The 23008-nt window shown below is 46.8% G+C and overlaps 1 protein-coding gene across 1 annotated transcript; it reads right to left on the reverse strand.

The window, feature by feature from the left end:
- Positions 1–848: 848 nt before the first annotated feature.
- LOC135376474 (uncharacterized) lies at positions 849–16089 on the reverse strand. The gene is made up of 5 exons (XM_064608988.1): positions 16001–16089; positions 14767–14891; positions 11724–11819; positions 2478–2614; positions 849–961 (listed from the first exon to the last, which is right to left on the reverse strand). The coding sequence occupies exons 1-4, from the start codon at positions 16038–16040 to the stop codon at positions 2534–2536; spliced, it is 342 nt and encodes a 113-aa protein (XP_064465058.1). The 5' UTR covers positions 16041–16089; the 3' UTR covers positions 849–961; positions 2478–2533.
- Positions 16090–23008: the final 6919 nt, after the last annotated feature.

A 23008-nucleotide genomic window follows, 5' to 3' on the forward strand; every position in this document is an offset into this window, starting at 1 on the left:
CTGTGCCTTTCCGGTGAGTAGCTCTCGGGATTAGAAATACTACACAGTTTAATTTACCTCCACAAATATTGAGTTATGTTTTTGGGCCGATCCCAGGGGCTGAATGACATTTGTCAAAAACAACGAGCGTTCCTCCAAAAAAGGTCTGTCCATGAAATATGAAGCATTTATCGTGGAACAGATATAAAAGCGCAATACTGTAGCACTGCTTTTGACTATCGAGGGTCCTACCTGAATGTCTCAAACAAAAAGCAATAAGAAACACTACTGGAAGGTTAACACTTAGAGAAGTTCGTCGCTTGAGCATTGTTTTGAGTACCCTTCGTTTTGTGTCTGAGGCGAGCAGGACTCTTGAACCTAGGGAGGGTCGCATAAAAAGGGAGTTCCAGTACCTTTCGAAGTGGGTTTCTCGGCCTTTGTGGTCTGGGCAATACTTTTTTCTTTCACCTCCTAGATCTGTCTTGTTAATCTTCACCTAACCTCCTAGACTTTGTTTTGAATCGCCGAGCTCATTTTCGTTATTTATTCGTTTCGTTACATGAGGAGCGCAGAGCCGAAACCGAAACCACCCGCGGGCGGGCGGCGCAGAGGGCGCTAGGAGCGCGCGCGCATGCGTAGCTGCCGCGGCGCGGCGCCCCAGTCAGTTGCTCGCTGGCTGACGCAAAGACGTTGTGCTCACGGGGCGTGTGCGGGTGTTGTTGACACACACTTAAGAGGTTCGGGTCAGTCCTGAGGTACATCCTAGAAGGTGTTAAATTTTCACAGCAAACACCCTTTCGAGAGAGCGAACTCTCGTCCGGGGGGTGTTGTCATACGCCTATAAATAAGTTAGTCACAAAACGTCTGCAAAATTTGACAACTGTGCACGTCTTTATTGAGAAAACCCGTTGGCCGTAAGATATTCGTAATATTGGTGTGAAGCAAGAAAACAGTGAGTCGCCGACAGCACCAGCACCATTATCTGCAAGAAAGACGTGGAAATCAGTAATCACGCACCGTTACACGGCTGACTATATGACGTCCTTGTGACGTGATAGTGACTGGTAGGCGCTGATGGTGACTTGCAACACATCGCTGACAAGGGGGCCAGACCCAGGGTCTTTCGTGGTGAGGGTGTCCTGTCCTGGATAGCATCCTGCTTGCTAAGCTCAATTGAAGCACTATGGGCGACATAAATTAAACTAGAGATGGGACGAATCCAGCATTTTGCGAATCCGTATCCGAATCCGAATCCATGGAAGGTTTCTGCGAATCCACGAATCTTACGAATCTCGAATCTTTCGAGTCCTTTCTTTAAAAAGAGTTTAAAAAGCCACAAAAAAAATAACTTCTACTGAAAATTGTATTGAAGCAGAATATGATACATTTGCTTAATGAAAAAAAAAAGTAGTTCAGTTTCGTTAGAAAGTATACCCATATAGTTCTTAATTTACTTAACGTATTATTCGTCCACTACAAGAAATACGTAAATTCTCGAGTCTTAATTATATCCATGAAGTTACAGCAACGATCAAAAAAGCAAAACCATATTACTCTTAAACTTCTAATGTAACAGTTCATGCCTGAACTCTTTCAGTCGAGAGCAATGTAAACAGTGAAACAAGAAAGACACCCGTCGGTCAATGAGGCTTTTGGGGGACTCCTGAGGCGCCAATTTGAAAAAGAAACGAGTAAACATGGTCGGTGGATTCGAAAGAGATTCGATTCGCCGTTTTGTGCAATGGTATTCAGATTCCCGAATCTCGAATTCCTGCCAGAGGATTCGGGGATTCAAGGATTCGCGGATTCGGTTGACACATCCCTAAATTAAACTCACAGTCAACGATAGGGTACCCGGACCTCCCCCCCCCCCCCACTCTACATCCTGCACCTGGGTGACAGGTAGATGAACAAAGGAACAGTTTCCAACTTGAACTGTGCATACATGTCAATTAACACGTGCTGAATTATTTTTTTTCACAAGACGACATTATATTTAGGGCCTGACTTTTTAGGGTTAAACCCGTATCCGCCCGATATTTACCCCCCGAACGAAATCTGTAAAATTCGGGTTTAACCCGAATCTACCCGAAAACATCCGGGTCGCGTGGCACACTCATAAGTGTGCATTAAAATAAAGTTTGATACCATTGCTAAACATTAGTTCCATGTTAAGACAAATTTTTATTAAACAAAAAAAATCACCCGAATACACCCGAATTCCTGACGACAGAATATGCCGTAACGGGATTTAACCCGAATACACCCGAATTTTCGAATGAAAAATATCACCCGATATTTACCCCCCGAATTTGGCCAAAAATAAAACCCGAAAAAGTCAGGCCCTAATTATATTGTATTAAGAAGCATGAAGACAGGAGAGCGAATCCGGACTGGCGCTCTATAGGCTGAGCGTCAAGTACCACCGCGGCGTGTTGCAAGTTGCAAACTTCGTGCACGTCATCTCTGCGGAGAAGCATTCCTTTTGATATACTCACACGAGTGAAGGCTGAAGGGACGAGCCGCATGGGCAAGAAGGAAAGCACCCCGTGTTTCAACCGCACTTCCCCTGACTGCATGTGGAGTGAACCGTAACATACTCCGTGCGGATGCTGGTGCCACGATTATAAGTGAACTGAAATACAGCATACAAAGCGTACATTTACTTCCCGGAGATCTCCTGAAAGTAGTGTGTGGAATGCAGTGCCGGTATTACGTACTGTTGGGGACACGGTTGTCGAAAATCTCCAGCGCGTTGCCGAGCAGTCCCCTATCGGCGATGTCGCGCACGAAGGAACTACATGTATGAACTGTATACCATTACAGTCTCCGAGGTAAGGCAATGCAGCGCCACCTGTTGGGAGAGAGTACCATCGCATTCTCAGCGTCGTCTGCTACATGGTCTGCTAGGGAGAGCAGTCCAGCGCGGCCTCCCCTCGGGGAGGGTATTGGTATCAGGTCCCCCAAACTCACCTCGGAAAAGCGTGCAACGAAGAAGGCCGCCACTAGATACCCCACTGTTGCCGTTCCGGATCACTTCAGCGCGCTAAGTTTAGCGGCAAAATGTTTTTGTTGTTTCTGCGAATGAATCTAGTCTTTATATGTCCAAATAAAATGCGTATAACAACTTTCTCTGTCGTGTTTCACTTTTTGGTCCGTTTTTAAACGTGTTGAGCGATCGGAAGGATCTAGTGCACGGCTGCGTGCATCACATAGCGTACTTGTCGTACCATGCGCCGCAGGCGCTGCAGTCGTCCATTTCTCCTTCGGTGGCTTGGCCTGGCTTGGATTGTGCTTCAACTGGATCTTTAGCGCGCTACAATCCACGCAAGCCAACGTCTGGTAACAATGGAGTATCTAAGGGCGGCCTCCGGCATTGCACGCTTCGGGATAGGAACAAATACATGGGAAAATGGCGACCTTGGGTGATCTGATTGGTATAGTTTCTTCGTGCGCGACATCGCCGATAGGGGATCGTTCCGCCGCGGGCTGAAGATTTTAGACAACCGTGTCCCCAACAGTACACAACAGCACCGGTATAAAGGCGCGGATTCGGAGCAGCGGCCATGCTGCGTCCTTAAGCTTGCAGCGGAGAAGAAGGTATTTCGATAATAATTCGCGTGATAACTTACGTACATCGCGATTCCGCTGTGATCATGAGCGGAGCCACAGAGGTCAGACTCTGGATCCATTTCGCTCACCCGAAAAGTCAGCACACGGCCACCACCGCCTAGACAGAGAAATCCTGCGCATTCCCTCCTTTCCCTCCTTCGCTACGTGTGACACACATATATATATATAGGTACTAACAAAATATGAGGCAGACAACGAAGATGTAGGAAGTAGAAAAAGGGGGAGTTATTTATTTACTAGTGGAAAGTTAAGGGGGAAGTCAACGTTGCGGCGGAAGCTCCGCCTTCGTCAGGACTGAAGAATGACAAATGACACTTGGAGTTTTATACAGTGCTACAATGACGTCACAATCGGGGCGACGTCATTGTAGCACTGTATAAAACTCCAAGTGTCATTTGTCATTCTTCAGTCCTGACGAAGGCGGAGCTTCCGCCGCAACGTTGACTTCCCCCTCAACTTTCCACTAGTAAATAAACAACTCCCCCTTTTTCTACTTCCTACATCTTCGTTGTCTGCCTCATATTTTGTTAGTACTTATTTAATTTCGCGGTCGCCCGAACCCCTTTCTTCCAGTATATATGTTTCGAAAAAAGGTAGCCTCCCGGTTTCTCGCCATTTTAGTCGACCCGGTCATTCCATTAATAACGTCGCACTTTTTATTTTAGAGTCAAATTTCACATCCGATCGCTGCAGAGAGCAACGCGAATCGTACTTGATCTACAAATTCCAATCTCTAATAAATGAGGATAAAGGAGTGCTATCAACTGTAAGAAGCATATCCGGATAACTTTTTTTCTGTATGTCCTCGGAGTGCCCGCTGCCTCTTTTTTTCTTTACAGTTGGACACAACGACTCTAAGAACACCCCGGACAACAGGTTTTCAACGAGCGCGACCCAAGACTCTGACACGTAATCTCCCCGGCCGATGACCCAGGAACCTTCCGGAATCTTCCAGAACATGACTCACTGACGACTGCCTCGCAGTGGAATTGTACCAACTGTGACGACACTTTTGTAACCTTTTAAAAGACCTTGTACATAGATTTTCGTCTCAGTCCCGAAGAAGGCGGAGCTTCCGCCGAAACGTAGACTTCCCCAGACCCTTAGTTTAAATGCCAGCTTAATAAATAACTTCCCCTACTCCCTACTTCAGTCTCTGGTGTCTTTTCTCCCCTATATATATATATATATATATATATATATGTAGTCAGAATTCGTCCGCTGCTGCGATCCACCGTTCTGCGAATTCAAGAATCCGCAAATGATTGTACCAGCTCCCGTGGCATAGTGGTTAGGATGATCGCTTTCCACGCCGAGACTGGGAGGTGACACGGGTTCGAATCCTGTCACCGGCTGTGCTGTCCGTGGTTTTCCCTGAGTTTACCGGAAGACTTTCCACACGAATGCCGGCACACTTCACGCTGAAGTCTGCCCAGGATGGATACTAACCCCCCCCTATTCTCCACTCCTTCCTGCTGTCCTCTTTCCATCTCTCCACATCTGTACACCACTCATAGCGGAAATCTAAAATCTAAAAAATAATCTTAAAAAAAATAAAGATTGCAGCTCACTCGGGGACGTCGAATCACAACTCGCAGACGATGCTGGTTCTCCTCCATGGTCACGACCTCTGAAAGCCCGTTCGTAATTGGCTACGACCGTTGAAACAACGATCCTGATTGGCTGACTCTTAATTCTTACGTCAAGTCGACGAGCGCACAGTCTTTCTATATTTAGGTGGTGTTGACACGGCACACCGTATCTATATCGCCCATCGCGGAAGACTGCGTGTCTCGGCAACATGGCCTCCAAGTTGGTAAGGTCCGGAACCAAAACCCGCAACCTTGCGATAGGCAAGGGTATGTGTCCACAGAAGCGGATACTGGGTAAAATGGAAGCCGCATTAGTTTCGAACGGTACACATACGTTACGTATCACACTGCGTATTCCACCCTATGCATTACACTGTTGATTCGGGCCACTTTCATGGAAACGTCCTGGTCTTGGTTGTATGCAAGGTGAACGGATGAGCAGTCCGTTTACACCTGCAATCAGTGGCGGATCCAGGGGGGGGGGGCGATCGCCCCCCAAAACGTCAGTTAATACATTGTGAATTTCCCTCTCCCCCTCCCCCACTACGCGCCCTGACAAAGGAACCGCCCCCCCATACCGAGGGTCTGGATCCGCTCCTGCCTACAATTCATACGAGCAGTGGACTGTTTACAGGGTGTTTCACTAAGTGTGTGAAAATTTAAAAAAATACGAGTATTCTTGCGTAGCCAATATAATGCTGACGCATTAAAAAACGGCATTTTCGAAAAGCGCGACAGTAGTGAGCACAGGGGTGGCATTCAATGTATTGCTCCGTAGACGAAAGCGTGCTGGGCGAACGCAATGCATCCTGGTCGCACGTCACAGCAAACGTCAAGGCATATATGTGACCTTGAAGATGGCGGCGCGCGTGATCGGCGGCCAAACCGTTTGTAAACAATGCGGTTGTTGTTTCTGCGCAACGTTTTGGATGTCTTTCGATCACGGTAATTATTTTTATATAATAATCTCGCAGTAAAACGTGCAGTTTTGCACATAACGCCTCGTACTGTTGACGACTTCCAAAGATGTTATGACGACCGCGCGTTAAGACTCACTGAGCCGATGCGATGTACTTAAACTAAGGAGAAATGGGCTACCATGTTGCGGAAGAGACACCGCATAGTTTACGCTGGTAAAATACGGTAAAATCTCGTGGCGTTACGACGACGGAAATATGTCGGTAAGCGGCATAACGACATGTAAACGAAGTCACATGACCTCAAAATGAAGATTTCTATGACGACCAGGACAAGATGGCAGTTTTGCTAAAAACACCCGCTTGACGGTAGTTACAACAATGGCGGGTTTGTGTCACCCCTTGTGGTAGTGAGCACGCCCCTAACCCGGGCTGAACGTCGCTGCCGATGACGCCGCCGACTGAAACAGCGTCGGCGCGCCCCTCTAGCGGAGAGGAAAGAATCCGTTGCTCTGCGCATGCGCTCTGGTTGCCGTCTCGCCTTGTCTCCAAAAGAAAAACAGACAAGCCATGTTGCTCGCTGAGTTGTGCCGTTCCGCGTTGTTCGGTTGAGCCGTGTTTTCGTGTGTGTGTTCCCCATAGTCAAGGAATATGGTCCTTACAAGCTCATCCTTTCATTGTGTCTTTTTGTATACAAGGTAAATTTAGCAAAGGTGCACATTTTGATCGCGTCGTGAAAATACATTTCTGGCGCTTGAAACTTTGCAGGCTGATGGTGATTCGCCTGAATCCATACTTTCTTTATTTTCAAATGCAACAACACCAGCAACGTTATGGAACGGATTTACAGTTAGCACACGTTGGCTCTAGAGTTCGGAAACTCTCGGAAGTTCGGGAAAACCGAAATTTTGCACATCCAGATTCCAATTTCTCAAATGTGCTTTGTTGCCTGTTACTTCCTTCGCATGCAAGGTGTGCACACCTTATTGAGTAATGCGTTTACAAGGATGGACCGTTTATTGGGATACCGAGACATATTAGACATTGAGACAGGAGATTTCTGCTGGCTGAGATCAAAGAAAGTATTGAAGCCGAGATATTTTTGCAGCTGCACCACTCAAGTGGGCTGTCACTACTGTAATTTATTTCGTTGTTGTACTGGAAATGCAGGTGCCAAACAAAGAAATGACAGACACTAAGCTTAACTGAATTCACTTTATGGGTTTTAGGTAGGTCCTTCTTGCAGTGCTGTCTCCGTGTAAAGGTGTGCGGTGGCCTGAAAAGGGCCATCTTTTATAGCGGTGGTGTTAGGTCTCGGAGTGCCAGGCACAAATGGTCGGCACCATTCCACTCTTCACTTATTGGGCCCTCGCAAGAACGGTTCATTGCGATTGTTGTAAATATATTTCGTCTCTCTTTTTTATCATTCGTTTGACCCTATCTCACTCCGTTGCTCGAGAGCTTCTGCCAGAACCAGTTTGTTAGCAAATGCACGTACGAGCAGGGAGCACTTCAACAGGTACGTTCCACAACTAACCCTCGAGTAGGAGTTTGTCACGTGACAGAGTTGTACCATGTGACCATGGGAGTAGGGCAACCCCCGGGCAGGTTGTGGAACGGGTGCGAGTACGATTCTCAACATGGCGACAGCAGACGACAGTGACATTTGGGCCTCGAGACATCAGAAGCGCTGGCAGCTGCTTCGCTTTGGTGTGACGTTGTTGACTTCGGTATGGGGACATCTGGGGACATATGGGGGGGGTTCGTAAAGCATTCACGCCACGAATTAGGGGTATTCGGGCGGAATTCAGGCACCTCTAATTCAGGGGAATTAGGGGCGTTTCGTGACATGCTACAATAAAACAGCTTCTGCGAAATAATTTGCACAAGTTTCTTATACAAATCCTCCTGTTTCCATTATGGTTTAGTTTCGGGGCCACGTATGTGACCTATAAAGTATCATGGGCGTTATTACCAGCTTATGACGTGTCTGACAGGCAAATCACAGGGACGGTGGCCCATTGTGCGCTTGTACTTGACTGGCAGAGTAAAATGAGAAGACAGAGAAAAAGTTAACGGAACAGGTTCCTTGCGGTAAAAAGTGCCAAAAGAGACGACACAATATTAGAGCATTACTCTTTCGACAATTTGATGGACTATGAAAACCATCGTCATTTCTGCAGCAGGAATTCCCTTTCCCTCTGCGAGAGTGCGATTATCACTGCGCTAACACACGTGTCACCACCTTTACCAATCAGCAGGGCTTCCAAAATCTCTTTCTCTCTCTCTCTCTCTCTCTTTGCTTTTGCTCTTTGCTTTGCTTTTGTACCGCCCCTTTACTGTTGCTTTGCTCTACATTGCATCGCACCCACAGTCTGTGTCCTCGTCTGCGTTCGTCCCTTTTAGCTCTTTTATCGTCAAGGAAATGTACCAACAAGCCCAAATGGATGCTTTAGCTTAACAGGTTCTTCCACAAGTTTTGACCTACGGGATATTTTTTTAGGGAACCCGGAAACAGATAAGGAATCACAAGTGATAAATTTCCTACGTTAGATCCACTAGCGCATATTGTGCTCTTGACCTTTTTGTCTCGCATAACTGTATCATCAAACCCTTACAAAGTATGCACGACCTACCCTTGAGATTGTACAGTAGAATCGAAGTATGTAGGTACATAAGCCTCTGCTTCACACTGCGCAGTGCTGATGCATTGCGAGTATCAGCTGCCCTGAGTTGCACAACTCTTGTGCTGGTGTCCCTTGTGTCATAGATTACCAGGGCACTGATCTCGTCCGATATTGGGGAGAGTCCACACGAAGGAGTGAAACTCAAATCGTGTCTGTGTGTTCAGTCAAATGGAGCTGGTGTGAGCAGCTGTGAAAGAAAGCACTGGCATATTGTAGTTGACATTGCATTTATATCACAAGAGAATGGCTAAGCTCAATGATTCTCACTACTAAAGGGCTGTATAACCAGCAGTACAGCTTGGAACTGCAGTTTGTTCCGTCCTGTGCACTTGTTTGCTTTTTCGTGTCGCTACCGATGTGACACGAGCGTGTAGAGGAGTCCGCACTCGCTTACACTATGTTGAAGCACCAAAGAGTTCAGACGTAGTTCGTCCATGGGTACAACCACACCAACGCTGGAAAATGAAAATAAGGGGCGTGTACGATAATGAGTTCATGCGCTGGGAAACTGAAACAGCTGTGTAAAAATATATCGTTAAAAATATACTGTTTCAAAATATATCCTGTAGTCTAACACGACAGCGGAGTGATAGATGTGTATTTCTACGCAGCTGATAGCAGTAAGACGTAGCTTATATTGGTGGTTTTCGCCCTTGTAAGCGCTCACCCTCTACCTAGTGGTCTGTCATGGCTGCCATATTTGTTCTGTGTGTGGGTGCCGTTGCTGTTTTCCTTTCTAAGCTTGACAAAGCATCGTCGGGAACTGTGGCAGAACTGAGCGCTCGTTCGTTCATGCGTGTGCTCTGAGTTCGCTTTACACGGACGCCTGCTTCGCGTACGAAGTATACTCATGGCGGGAGTCTAATTAAATTCGCCGACTTTGGGGCTATTTGTCGAAGCGGATTGTCGATTTCACTCGCGGCCATACCATGAGACAGTAGCAACCGTATGGTTGATTTTGGGGTGGATTCTGAAACGATTTATTTTTAACGGCATATTGTTAACCGGGCATTCCTTAGCGTTTTTATTTACACTGGGATATTTGAGCGATTATTTTTCTGCGTTGATATTTAAGCATCTATTCTGGGAGATTTATTATTAACCGTGGCTGCTTACGCGTTTATTTTTGAAAGGTTATTTTCAAGAGTTTCAAACGGGATACAACCGTCCCCGAAATCCACCATTAACGATAAACGTTTAAGAATAACACATTCAAGAATAATCCGCTTAAAAAATACACGGTTAAAAATATATCTCCTAAAATAAACCGCTTAGTGACTATCCCCGCTTAGAGATCACCGTTTAATAATCCACCATTAAAAATAAACTGTTTCAAAATCCCCTCACCATCTAGCACGGAGGCGGAGTGGTTGCAATTTACGCTCGGGTTATATCATGTTATGTTTGGTTAGTTTAGTTTGGTTTCGGTTAGTTTGGGATAGTTTAGGCTAGTTTGGTCCTGTGAGGTTAGTTGAAGTGCCTTGCTTGCAGTTCACCTTGATTTGGGCCATACCACATGATGCTAACAACTGTAGGGTGGATTTGGGGGGATTCTGAAACGATTTATTTTTAACTATATATTCTTAACCGTGGATTCCTTGGCGTTTTTTATTTACACGGGGATATTTCGGCGATTATTTTTGCGCGTTGATTTTTAAGCGTATATTCACCGGGGGTTTATTTTTAACCGTGGATACTTACGCGTTTGCTTTTGAAAGGTTATTCTCAATGGTTTCAAATGGGATACACCTCAATGAGTTAGTGTTCACGAAACATCGAACTCACGTACTGCAGAAAGTCTAATGTTTATACCTGCCATTGTGTCACAAGTATGGATGCCCTTCGATGTGTTGGGAATGGGCTCATTCTGAAAGCAAAAAAAAAGAAAAGCACAAAAACAACAACCAAAAGCGCAAACACCCCCCAGTTTACAACTTCTATTTCTTCCAAGCTACATAATCTTTATCTCGTGAACATATAAGCGGCAATGAAATTACATACTGATGTACAGTAATCTTACCTCCATCTCTCCTCCACTAGAAGCGATCAAAAACGTCAACTTTTAACGTTTCTCCTTAGCTTTTTCTTTTCTTCTTTGTCGGTGGCACGCTCACTCTTGCTTCGAAGATGTCACGACGTCCTACTACGAGGTATCTTTTGAGAAGTGGCATCGAACACACGCTAAACACTGCTTCCAGTTTTATCTCATGCAGTCGATAGCACGCACTCGCAACTTGCCCGTTTCGCTCCGTACATGGCGGTCTTCGTGATGGCAAAATGAAATTCCTGGATTGCTGGAATTCTGGACTGATGTATCCTTGCACTTAGACAAACTGCAGAGAGATCCTCATACGGCATCCCGGTTGACAAAAAAAAAATGCCGCATGCAGCAATCGAGGGCCATTTTGCGTGCTTCGGAAAGCAGCCCAGAAGCAGACCGAAACATTAGCCATATGTCGTCTGCCCGTGGTGGTGGTGGTGGTGGTGGTGGTAGGGCTTGCCGTTGTCGGCCTCACGTATGTGGGCAACGTCACGACTCACGCCCTGGGGGAATGTGCGTCCTGGGCCGACTTCTAAGGGAACTGTGCCGACATATGTCTGAAAGCGTACACCATGCGGGACCTCTCAACCAACCCGTCAGCGGGCATTTTCTAGAACGTAACTGGCAGCTGTCGATCTGCTGCTGAGAGCCGATTTTTCTGTTTGAACTGCGCTGCGGATAATGGTAAAAATTAATTTTCTCGATAACAGTGCCGATTTGCTGCCGGAATAATTTGCTAGCATACATTTCGAGCTGTGGGCAATCGAGCTACATTTCCCAATGCGGGTTGCTGCGAGCTAATATCCCTTTAAGGTGTGTTCCATATACATGAAAAGATATACAAAAAGTATGTGATATAAATAGCCATTCTTACCAGACACCAAGTTCCATCGGGCCTGTTTCGCCACTGTACTACTTCAGCTCGTGGGACATAGGGTTTATAGCAGAGGTAGTGGCATTCATTAGGCTCCTATAAAGAAATCCTGGATGAGACTCATATGAGTTTCATCTTATGAGTCCAGCCATGTCATGAGTCACTACATCAGTACGGGTACGGGTCCCATAGAGACTTCAGAGACTTATATGGATCCTATATATATATGTATATATATATTGCAATTGATTTCAACTCGAAAAAAATGATACGTATATTTTCAAAAAATATGCATTTAGCTGGGACACCATATATATATATATATATATATATATATATATATATATATAAGTTCAAAAAAAGACGCGGAAACAGATTTTAGGGAAGTTACAAACACTAGTTTATTACATGGGGAGACGTTAAAAAGTAAAATGGGCAAGGGGTCGACGTTTCGACAGTGGCACTGTGAAAACAAAATGTGAACTTGTTGTGTGAAGCAAACTTTCTCTGAACAGCTGTCCAGCATTGGCATGGCGACGTTTGAGCACTTCCAAACATACTCTTTCTCTTTTTTTTTTCTCTCTCTCTCTTTAATGGCTGTAACCATCTCGACATTGATATTTACATGTATCTTCATCAATGCAAATGTTTTGCCCATCGTCTACTTTGTAACCGATTATGTCTGATTATTTCCCGATTGTTATTTTGTTTTATGTTTTTATGTTTTATGTGTTTTTGTTTTGTATCCTGAATTGATTTACAGCTGCCATTTCAGCTGGTTGTTCGTTCTCCTTTTGCTATGAATTAAATTGTATATTATATCTTTATAGTGCACTGCACAGCATGCTGTTGTCACCCGTTGGTAGGCAGGATACAAATAAATCCAAACAATACGATACAGGCAGCGTGCGCTAATGTTTGAAGGGAGCGACGACAGCGCCCCGAGCCACCCAAGCGGCGAGGAGGTGCGAAACCGTACTGGAAGCGAATCCGCCCTCGCCTTCCTGCCGTACGCAAGTGCTGTTCTTTCTTTTCTTTTTCTTTCTTTTCTTTTTCCTTTTCTTTTTTTTTTTTTTTGAATGATCAGTACGTTTCGGGTACCCCGGATCCACGAGGCTCATATTGCCGCGTCGTTTGGCAGCTCCTTGACAGAACTTTTCTCGTTTCCCTACCCGGCTGTGCAAGCGCGGCCGCAGGCAAGGCTGGATGCAAGTCATTTGGCGCGACAACGAGGTATGATGAGGTATGATATATCCCGCAAATTCTACTCACGTGATATACCCGCGTCCTGATGGGGAAAAAAATCCTTCTCGTGAAAGGAGTGCATAGAAGAACTATGGCGGGCTAGAATGAATGGTGTGCTGAGCGAAGGATGAAGTCGGGTCCGGACGACGGGCCTCCCGACAGGTGGCTACCACGTGCTGCTTGCGCTGTCGTTTCCAGCGCCCTCTCCCTCACGTGATAGGGTATGTGAACAGCATCTAAGCTCGCTCCGGAGTGCAGTGCATGACAAAAATAGATGGAATCTACCGAAAATACAAAATAAATAAAAGCGAAGCGTGCGCGTGCTCATAGCCGTCTTATACGCACGTGCTGTCAGTCTCGGCAGCTGCAACAAATGCACTCTCAAAGACAAATCGTGTTTCCTTCAACATGTATATGGCAAACATAAACAGAAACGGCAATGTGCGAACATCATTTGCACGACTTGTGAAGCACACAAATAGAAACTTTAGACTGCCGCACGGCTTTTTACACAAATAATTATGCGGCGTATCAATTAAGTGAGTTAGTATCGATGTGTACTGTGATGGGCGGTCTTGCATTTGCAGCTGAGGCAAAGGTGCGTATCCCAAATCAAAAGCCATCATGAGGCATATTGTTGCCTGTTTCGAACACAGTTTTTTGTAGAGCATATTGGTGGATGACGAAACCAACGCGAGCTATCAAACTACTGGAACGAGAGGACGTCGTGACGTAGTCTACTCCCCTCACGTGACCATTGTGACGTACGGCGACACGGCACAAACGTGCTCTCTCCTCTTACATATCAGCCCCCCACGTATACCTCCCACCGCTTGGACCACTTTCGAAAAGGTAAAATCCAATCGCGCCACTACTAATTCTTCCTTCCACTCTTTTTTTTTTTTTTTTCATTCGCACCGCATGTGATTGGAACAGGTTACCGTGTGACATTGCTCCCGTACGGTGTCTGCCCTCTCTTAGGGATTCTATTACAGAGTTATTGGCTACATAAGGACTGCGGAAACCATTTTCGCCCTCCTGTTGTCCCGTTATTATGTGCTATGTTGTCCGTTAATTGTTGCTACTGTTATTTATTTTGGGGCATCGGCCTGTGGCTCCTTTCCTATGTTTAATAACTTTCCCACCAGTGTGCACTTATATGCGCGCTTACTATGTCTGTGACCCTTCCCTGTGTGTTACATTCTGCATTTTTGAGTGCCCAGTGCGCCTTTTGTAACTATTTGTATGATCCATTTATGTATCGAGCCCTTCCCCTCTATTTGTGCCCTTGTGGCCCCGGGGGTATTGCAAATAAATAAACAAATAAATAAATGGGCGCTTGAGCTGACAATTAAAAAAAAAGAAAGAAACAAGGCTCGGAGCATTCTCACTATCAAGTAAGGATCGTGCCCGCCGTCGTCGGCTGCTTGCTCCGACCCTTTCATTCATTTTCATTTCTTTTTTTTAAAATTCAATTGGCCAGCGCACCGTAATGCACCATAAAACGCACCGTATAGTGTGAAAACATTTCGCGTCGTCACCCCAGGTGGACAGCTTGAGAGAAGGCGCACGATTCTACGAGCGATGTTAAAACGTCACCTCACAGCCCCTTTAAATGACGCTGCACACGAAAGCTCGTTACGTTACGGCACAGTAAACGCTACATATCAACGGGAAACAACGCAGTACCGAGAAGGACGTAGTTCCTACAAAAAACCGCAACATGCCCAATATTGAATCCGAAACTATACTAGAGGGAAAATATTCACGTCGGGTGTCCATTCGGAAAGCCACTCACATATGTGATTATACAGCCGTCGGAATCTGTTTTATGGCCCTTCCCCGGAAGCTGGTAGTGGTGGCCCTCGATATCCGTGCATTTTCCGTAAGGAGCTGGGTCAGCAGAGACGTGAAAGATGAATGCTGCAAAGAACAAATCGGAATGGTACACAATTTTCTCATTCGCGAATTGCTCGTGGCGCGTCTGAGAACCTCACTCTTTACTTTAAAGAATTCGTTACGTCACCAGACAACACGTGATCGTAAACAACGCCACAGCGGTCGGTCTGTGAACTAATTTTACGATTAACTTCCTCGACGTGAGGGTTCGCGAACGTGCACCGAGATCTCGGCAGACGCCATTTACCGTGTATTCACACGAGCGACATTCCCCCGGAAGCGGAAGATTGCGTAAAGCGTCGTGGCTTTCTGCTGTCACGCGAGCGCGAACGCTCAACGTCGTTTCTTCACGTGAACTGCTAACTGTGGGAAATATCCTGTAACACAACCACAAGATATTCCGTAGCAGACGACAGGAAAACACGCTGACGGTGTCGTCTGCTAAGTGTCGTCTGCTAAATGTGTGCAGTACGCCACTTCCGATATTCCGCACCGTGTCAATGCTCAACATAACACAGGACGGCACTTCGGCTCTGTGAGCAGTGTTTTCGCTTTTTCTTCCACTAGAATATTCCGTGAGGATGTCGCTCGTGTGAATACGCGGTTAAAGAAGAAATTCCTCGAACCGGACACGCGCCGGGACGCCGAGAAATTCTTCGAGACAGTTACCGGCCATGTATGGAAGCAAAAGAAGGACTCAGGGCCGGCTTGGACTTAACAATGCGGCCTGTGCAATGCTCTATGTTTCAGCAACTTGCCACGTCCACGGCCACGATCGAAGCGGCGACCTAGGTAAAGGTATATGCTATCGACACTTCACCTTCATCTTGACAAGGGATGAGACTGGCCAGCCAAAGCCGGCACAGTGGTAAGTCAACGGGCTTGCTACTCGTGCGAGGCCGATTGATGAGCTGATAATTTTGACCGAAGCGTAATTTTAACGCAGGATACACAGCAGGCGGTGAAGCATGGCAATTTTGACCTGAAAACGTCTGTAAGTTCGATTCGGTAGTCAAGTCAAGGTTTACATGAACTCGTCAGAGCGGATCGAGTTGACTGTCGAGTCGAGTTGAACTTGACCCGACGCTCAAATGAAATTTAACATATAATGGAACATAAATTACGATACGTACATAGAGATAGATAAAAGACAACTGAGCTGCTTCTCTTCATCTTTGGGCAAGGACTAGACGAGCTGAACGACTTTACGTCTGCGCCACAAGGAGGAATACCATCTGGACAGTATACAAGTGTGAGTTTTATTTAAATAGAGCCAATCACGTCATCACGCGATATTCACAAGGGAAGGATTTGAATTCAGGGCCGTTTCAATAATGTGTTGTCAAACATTTGCACTAGGTCATTTTTTTTTCGTGCTTAGTAATATATCGGTGGTACTTTCGCTGCGTCTTTTTTTTTCTTTTTTTTTTTTCATGTAAGGCAGCAGTCGATATAGCAATTACAATCTGGAATACAATTGTGTCTCTACGCAGCAAAGGGATGGCAACAGCTGTGCAGCTATAAGAGAGCGCAACACTCTATCGCAGTTTGTCTCTTTTTGTGTTTAGCATTGCGTCAGACTTTTTAGAATTAGCGACTGCAGATATCAACTTTCTATAATTGTTCGTCGTGCATGAAAGAGAGTGTCTTATGGGGCTGTCGCAGCTCAGTTTTGCGTCTTTCTGCAATGAGCATTTCAGGCAGCGCTTTTAAAGGGACCATGAAACGGTTTTCGCAAATTCCGACGGAAACGGTTCACATGATCCCTCACTATCGGACATGCACCGACTTTTAACCGTATTCAGCGCACCGGAGGCGCCGTTACCACGCAGGGTGTGACCGCCAGGTACATGACTTCGAAGCGGGATTACGTCATCGCCATCCAGTCGTCTCAGCCAACTGTGGACGACCAGGAGGACACACCCCGCGGGACCACGTGGGTGCATGAATTCGGTTTGGACAATAACGACGTCGTATATCTGCCATCGAAATCAGTAGAAATATATGGTGAAAGGCAAAATGTCAGCGATGGAGGAAGAGGTTATGCGACACACACGGGGTCTAAGAATCCTTCCGAACGCAGCAACTCATAAAAGGCCACCGATCGAGACATTTTCTGGCGAAGAAGTTCAGAGAGGAAAACGTGCTTCGGTAACCATGCTGACAGTCAACGGCTACATTACACTTCTGGTAGGATTCTGTTTGAACGATTAGATATAACCTTATACCCAGGTCAAATTAAAACGTATTTCATGGCGAAGTTTGGAAGCTTTTTCTTGCAGATTTCGCAAATTGCTCGCAAAAGCCCATCCCCGAATTGGCAACATCCTGTGCGTGACGTCACGGCCAGTTGAGCACCACGAGGGTCCACAGGACTGAGTATGGTGTTCAAGTTAACTCTTATGCGAGCTGTATATCACCCGGCATTGGTGGGGACGGAACAAGCGGTGGTGACCAGATCGGCTTGCCATTGTTCCCCTGACTCATGTGGGCGGCGTCACGACTGCATAGTCGAGATGCGATGATGTATGATGCCAGATAATGTGTTGAGATGATGAGGGTCGAATAGATGACGTCAACCAGGATGCTTGTCGTCGCAACTACGACATAAAGGTCGTGTTCGTTTATTGGACTCGAGCAACTCGAGAGCCGAGAGAGTCAACTCTTGCTGGGCAAAAATGCTCTGGTGAGGTTCTCGTGACGTCATCGCCCTGGCACAGACTCCCGTTCGCAAATTTGAGGAATCAACACTGGAGGTGCTCGAGAGTCGACTCTCAGCGACTCTCATCTTGATGCGAGTCGCTGGAGTCGATGACGTACGATGATAACACTCACACGTCACGACTCCGACTCCCGGGTCGCGCGAGTTGAATAAACGAACACGACCAAAGTTTACGAAATATTTTCGATGCCAAGTCAGTAGCCAACGAGGAATAAAATGACAGCATTGGCTGTGTTCGTTTATTCAACTCGCGCGACCCGAGAGTCGGAGTCGTGACGTGTGAGTGTCATCATCGTACGTCATCGACTCCGGCGACTCGTATCGAGATGAGAGTCGCTGGGAGTCGACTCTCGAGCACCTCTAGTGTTGACTCCTCGAATTTTCGAACAGCAGTCGCTGCCTGGGCGATGACGTCACGAGAGCCTCACCAGTGCATTTTCGCCCAGCAAGAGTCGACGCTCTCGCTCTCCAGTTGCTCGAGGCCAATAAACGAAATATAAGCATTGTTTCAAAATTGACTGGAAAGGATGCGGCTGTCCCTTTCCAGAAGGGAAATCAACTGGGAAAGAGAAAGCGTCTGTCAGACGAGTTTCGACGAGATCTATGTTTTGCTTTTGACTGATGTACGCCTTTTGTTGTGTTGTTTCCCAATCTACACTTGAAATCACATCGTAGAACCCACTACTTGCACTTTTTTCTGAAGCTCTGACATTTCATATTTAATCAACTTGGATCGTTTCACAGCTGCAGAGTTTCGCGGAAAGCTGATGTTGTTGTCAAGTGCGGAGCGCCGAGCTGTTAAAATAAATAAATACTAATACAAACGATTATGTATTTCTTGCACTTTCGTGAAGCTCTGATATTTCATATTTAATCAACTTCAATTGCTTCGTATAATGGCGAGTGATCGCTTCCATGAAGCGCTTCAATGCCACGAGTGGAAGGCCTGCATACGTAGAAGTACTTCAATAACTATTGATACGAAGCAGTCCAGAAGGTAACGGATATGAAATACCACACCTGCGAAGTTATGCGGAAAGGTCAGGAAAGTTTTAAAAGGTTATTGTCAAGCGTCATGCACTTGAACAGAAAATAAACGAATAAAAACGAAAAAGTGTCAGTGAAAGAGTAGAAAATTGGTTTTACAAGGGGTGTTCAAGTCAAACCCGGACTTTTCATTTTTTGGAAAAATAAAATGAACTTACAGGCGAGAAATTAGTTTTATTTTTCAACGTGATCTCCAGCTGCACTAATGCACTTGTCCCAGCGTTTCACGGGGGCTTAGATGGCAGCAGCATAGAAATCCTTACCGGCGCGTAGCAGCCATGATCGGACCGCATTCTTGACCTCGTCATTGCAGCTGAAGTAGCGGCCCCAAGGAACGCCTTCAGTGGCCCGAAGAGATAGAAATCGCTGGGGGTGAGGTCTGGACTGTAAGGGGGATGTGGCAGCAACTCCCAGCCAAGTTCCTGTAAGGTGCCTGTTGTGAGATGCGTGGTATGCGGGCGTGAATTGTCCTGTAGGAGGAGCACTCCTTTGGTCATGAGGCCCGGCCGCTTTTGCTTCAGCGCCTTACGCACATCCCTGAGAACCTGGCAGTATTATGCACCATTTATGGTGGTACCACTGGGCAGAAAATCAACATGACCAACGCCAGCCTTGTCCCAGAAACCCGTGGCCATCACCTTACCCGCAGATGGGGTGCTTCGGAACTTCTTGGGAGCTGGCGAGCCCGAATGCTTCCACTGTTTTGATGCGCGTTTAGTCTCAGGTGTGAAATGGTGCACCCACGCTTCATCGCACCTGATGATCCGATCAAGGTCGGCACGGTCGATTGAGGGTCAGGCGCTGCACAAGTTGGATGCTCTCAGGAACTCTTAGGGTACATTTATGCTGCAGCATCGCTGCTGGCACATGGCACATCGCTGTTTGGCGATGACGAAACAAACACATGTATCTCTGTGGGCGCGTTCATGCTGCAGCATCGCTGCTTGCCAAAGATGCACGCCATGATCATCGCCACAACAATGCTGCCAAACATGTTTGAACATGCCCGGGGACTACCTGACTTCTGGCGATGACAGGTCAAACACAGAGCTTTCTGTTGGTGCATTTACCCTGCAGCCTGGCTGCTCGCTTATCCTCGCCGCTGCTTGCCGCTCTGCTCGCTGCACCTAGGAATGTAAACATGTTTGTCTTCCTGGTATCATTGATGACTGGCGTCTTGAAATCCGACCTGCGATTGGTTGTGATGAAGTCGGTTTCCTCCTTCCCACTTTTCCTCGTTTCCATCCTTCCACAGTGAACGCTGCTAGGCGACTGATATAGCGAAAGCGAGCAGCATCTTGAGCAATCTGCAGGGTAAACGCACCCTAGCGGTTATGCGAGCAGCGATGTGCTTGAAGCTGCAGCGAGCAGCGAGCAGCGATGCTGCAGCATAAATGTACCCTTACACTGGGCTCTGAGCCGCCCCGGACGGGATCGTCCTGCACTGATGTACGGCCGTCTCGGAACCGTTTGCACCACTCAAACGCTTTGCTGCGGCTAAGTGTATCGTGGCCATATTGAGCCTGAAGTCTTCTGTGAATTTCAGATTCCTTCACGCCTTCATTCATGTGCAACTTCATAACAATTCGATGTTCGATGTCGGTCATCTTGTCCAGCACGTGTCTTCTGTTTTGCACAAACTTTGGACCACCACGTGGTGAACCCGGAGGGCTGTCGCGTGTGAAAATGAGGAAAAAAGAGTAGCGCGAGCCATTTGTACACTCAGAAGACAGAAAGTCCCGGTTTGACTTGAACACCCCACATACGTTATAACTAAAGATGAGTGCAGGTGCGGGTATACCCGCGGGTACCCGCGCAAGTTTGTCCTTCGCTTGTACATATTGCCTTGTCATCGCGGGTTGCGGGTAAGGCACGGGAGGACCCGTACCGCCTCCGCGGATTACGCGGGTATACCCGCAATACTCGCAGGCTCAAAGCCACCCCGTCGACTTTTGGTGTCTGATTCATTGCGAAAATTTCGCCCAAAAATGGTTTTCAAGACATTTCATATCCAGAGCTTCCGAGGTGTGAGAGATGATGACAGCTTTGTCACTCACTAGTACCGCGTTCTATGAGAGAGAGATGAGAGAGAGAGGCTGATTGAGGGACCTGGAGAGTGTGGTTCGGGAAGGTTGGTAGCTAGTGTGAGTAGTAAGTATTCAACCCAATTTCTACACAGAAAATCCATGGCAAGTATTGCACCTTTTACTTTAAAATTGCTTTAAATTATTTTAAAATAACTTGAATTTTTTTTATATAAATTTTTAAATAGTGCAAAATCTAACTCAATGCAATACTTGCCGTGGGTTTTCTATGTAAAACTTGGGTTGTAGAAAAAAATAACTAAACAGTAAGAGAGCAGACAGAGAGAAATAATTTATTTGAAAATCAACAACGCCATCATGAAAAAATCACTCCGGTGCGGGTGACTGGGGCAGGATGCTTGCAGACGCAGGTGGCAAGCTAGTTGCAAGACATCAGACGAGATGGCAACACCACCATGTGGATATGCATGTAAGAGAGAGAGAACAAGATACTAGCGTCAGGTAAAAATGGCAACACTGTTCAACAAGTCTAGGTCAACAGAGCACGTGGAAAAGGCCTAACCGCTACTGCTAAACGGCACGGAGAAAACAGTACACATCGGGGAACAGGCGACCGGTTAGGCCTAACCACAGCGTCATCACCTACGAAATTCAACAGCTAGCACAAGACGACAACCACAGAAACGTACATCAACAGGCTTGGTACGCTACGGGTCACCGCTAAACAAGTCTAAACATGCGCGTACGGAAAACATGCGAGATCAGGCTTAACACGAGCGCAGTCAAACAATGCACAAATATCTGCAAATCACTCGTTGGTCACCGCTAAACAAGTCTAAACATGCGCGCACAGGCACGGCAAACATGTGACAAGAGGAGCGCGGTAAAACAACGCGTAAACATCGGCAAATCACTCATCTTTTCCTGCTCCTTCCGACAGCCAGGCAGAAACTGAGCGGGTGCGGGGGCTGCGGAGCCCACCGCCCACCCGCCCGCGGGTGGTTTCGGTTTCGGCTTTCTGCTCCTTCCACTGCGCGCGCTCCTAGTGGCAACGGGTGGCTTCTTCGTTTCGGTTTCGCTCTCATTTCTTTGCGCGTGTTTATTTGTATCAAGGCAGCGCACACTGTCCTCGCGTCATCATTCTAACCGATACGTGGAAAACACCATGTGTGATTTATTCTCCTGCGTTTCTCGTCGGCAAGGAAAGACAAAAAACGAAGCAACGAAATTTGCGGCATCGTGGAGGAAGCCTTTCAAGTCCACTGCCTGGAATGGTTGCAAGCACATCAAGAAATGTGTCAGGACAAGATGAAGACGCTCGACCGCATCTTAGCAACGGACAGACTGACGAAAAAGAAGTCCAACTTTAGCCTGGATAATCTGTATTGGGAACGCAGTTCCGATCTAGAGGACGACGACGACGTGTAAATAAAAGCAATGCATTTCTCTACGAGTCTCTTCCGCCATCGTGCTGGTGCCGTGACCCACGCAATGACGACTCTGCGATGAAGATTCCCCACACTGTTTCTGTTCAGGCAAGTCAGGGAAGGTGCAGGCATCTACCAACAAACTCCTTTGTATCTATTAAATAAAGATGTGTCCGTGAAAAAACAGAGTCTCGTCAAAGTTATTCGGACTGTTTAATAACGCATTAAACAGTCCGAATAACTTTGACGAGACTCTGTGTTTTTTCACAGACACATCTTTATTGAATACATACAAAGGAGTTTGTATTCAGAGCATTCCGATAACCAAACAATATTTCAATAAATCAGTGACAAAGTTCGCGATGTAGACTGCTTACAAATGTTGCTGATTCTGCAGGGCGTACTTAATATGAGCAATGGCACGAGCGAGAAGGTCCACGATGTCTGCAAAACCGAAACAGGAGTGCCCACGAGGAGATGACCGCTGAATACCGGCGGCGCAAAGGGCGCTAGAAGCGCGTGTCCGCGCGCGCATGCGTAGCGGCTGCAGCGAGGCACCCTAGTCACTTGCTCACTGGCTCTCCTGGAGTGCAGACGTGCGCTTAGTTGCTCCGCAGTCCCTGCGCCGGGTCTGTTTGTACCTGGCTGTCGTGGGGATCGGTCGCACCGTCGCCGCGGGGAAAAAGGTGAGTGACTTGCCGTGCTCGATGTTTGCGCGTTGTTTCACCGTGCTCGTGTTAAGCCTTTTCTCGCATGTTTGCCATAGCGGATATTCCCCGTATGCGCATGTTTAGACTTTTTAGCAGTGACCCATAGCGGCCTTTTGTTCGTGTTGTCGCATGTTTAGCGTTGTGTGCCTAGCGTTTTGCGATTCCCGCCTTGTGTTAGCTGCGTAGTGTT

The sequence above is a fragment of the Ornithodoros turicata genome, unplaced genomic scaffold, assembly GCF_037126465.1.
Source record: "Ornithodoros turicata isolate Travis unplaced genomic scaffold, ASM3712646v1 ctg00001117.1, whole genome shotgun sequence".
In the NCBI taxonomy this organism is placed as follows: domain Eukaryota; kingdom Metazoa; phylum Arthropoda; class Arachnida; order Ixodida; family Argasidae; genus Ornithodoros; species Ornithodoros turicata.

Coding starts and splice junctions, on each gene's coding strand:
- LOC135376474 (XM_064608988.1), bottom strand. CDS start 16,040: ATGAAGAGAAGCAGCTCAGTTGTCTTTTATCTATCTCTAT. Junction 11,820..14,766: donor ACGGCTGTATAATCACATAT/GTGAGTGGCTTT, acceptor ATTTCTTTATAG/GAGCCTAATGAATGCCACTA. Junction 2,615..11,723: donor CCGATGGAACTTGGTGTCTG/GTAAGAATGGCT, acceptor GCTGTATTTCAG/TTCACTTATAATCGTGGCAC.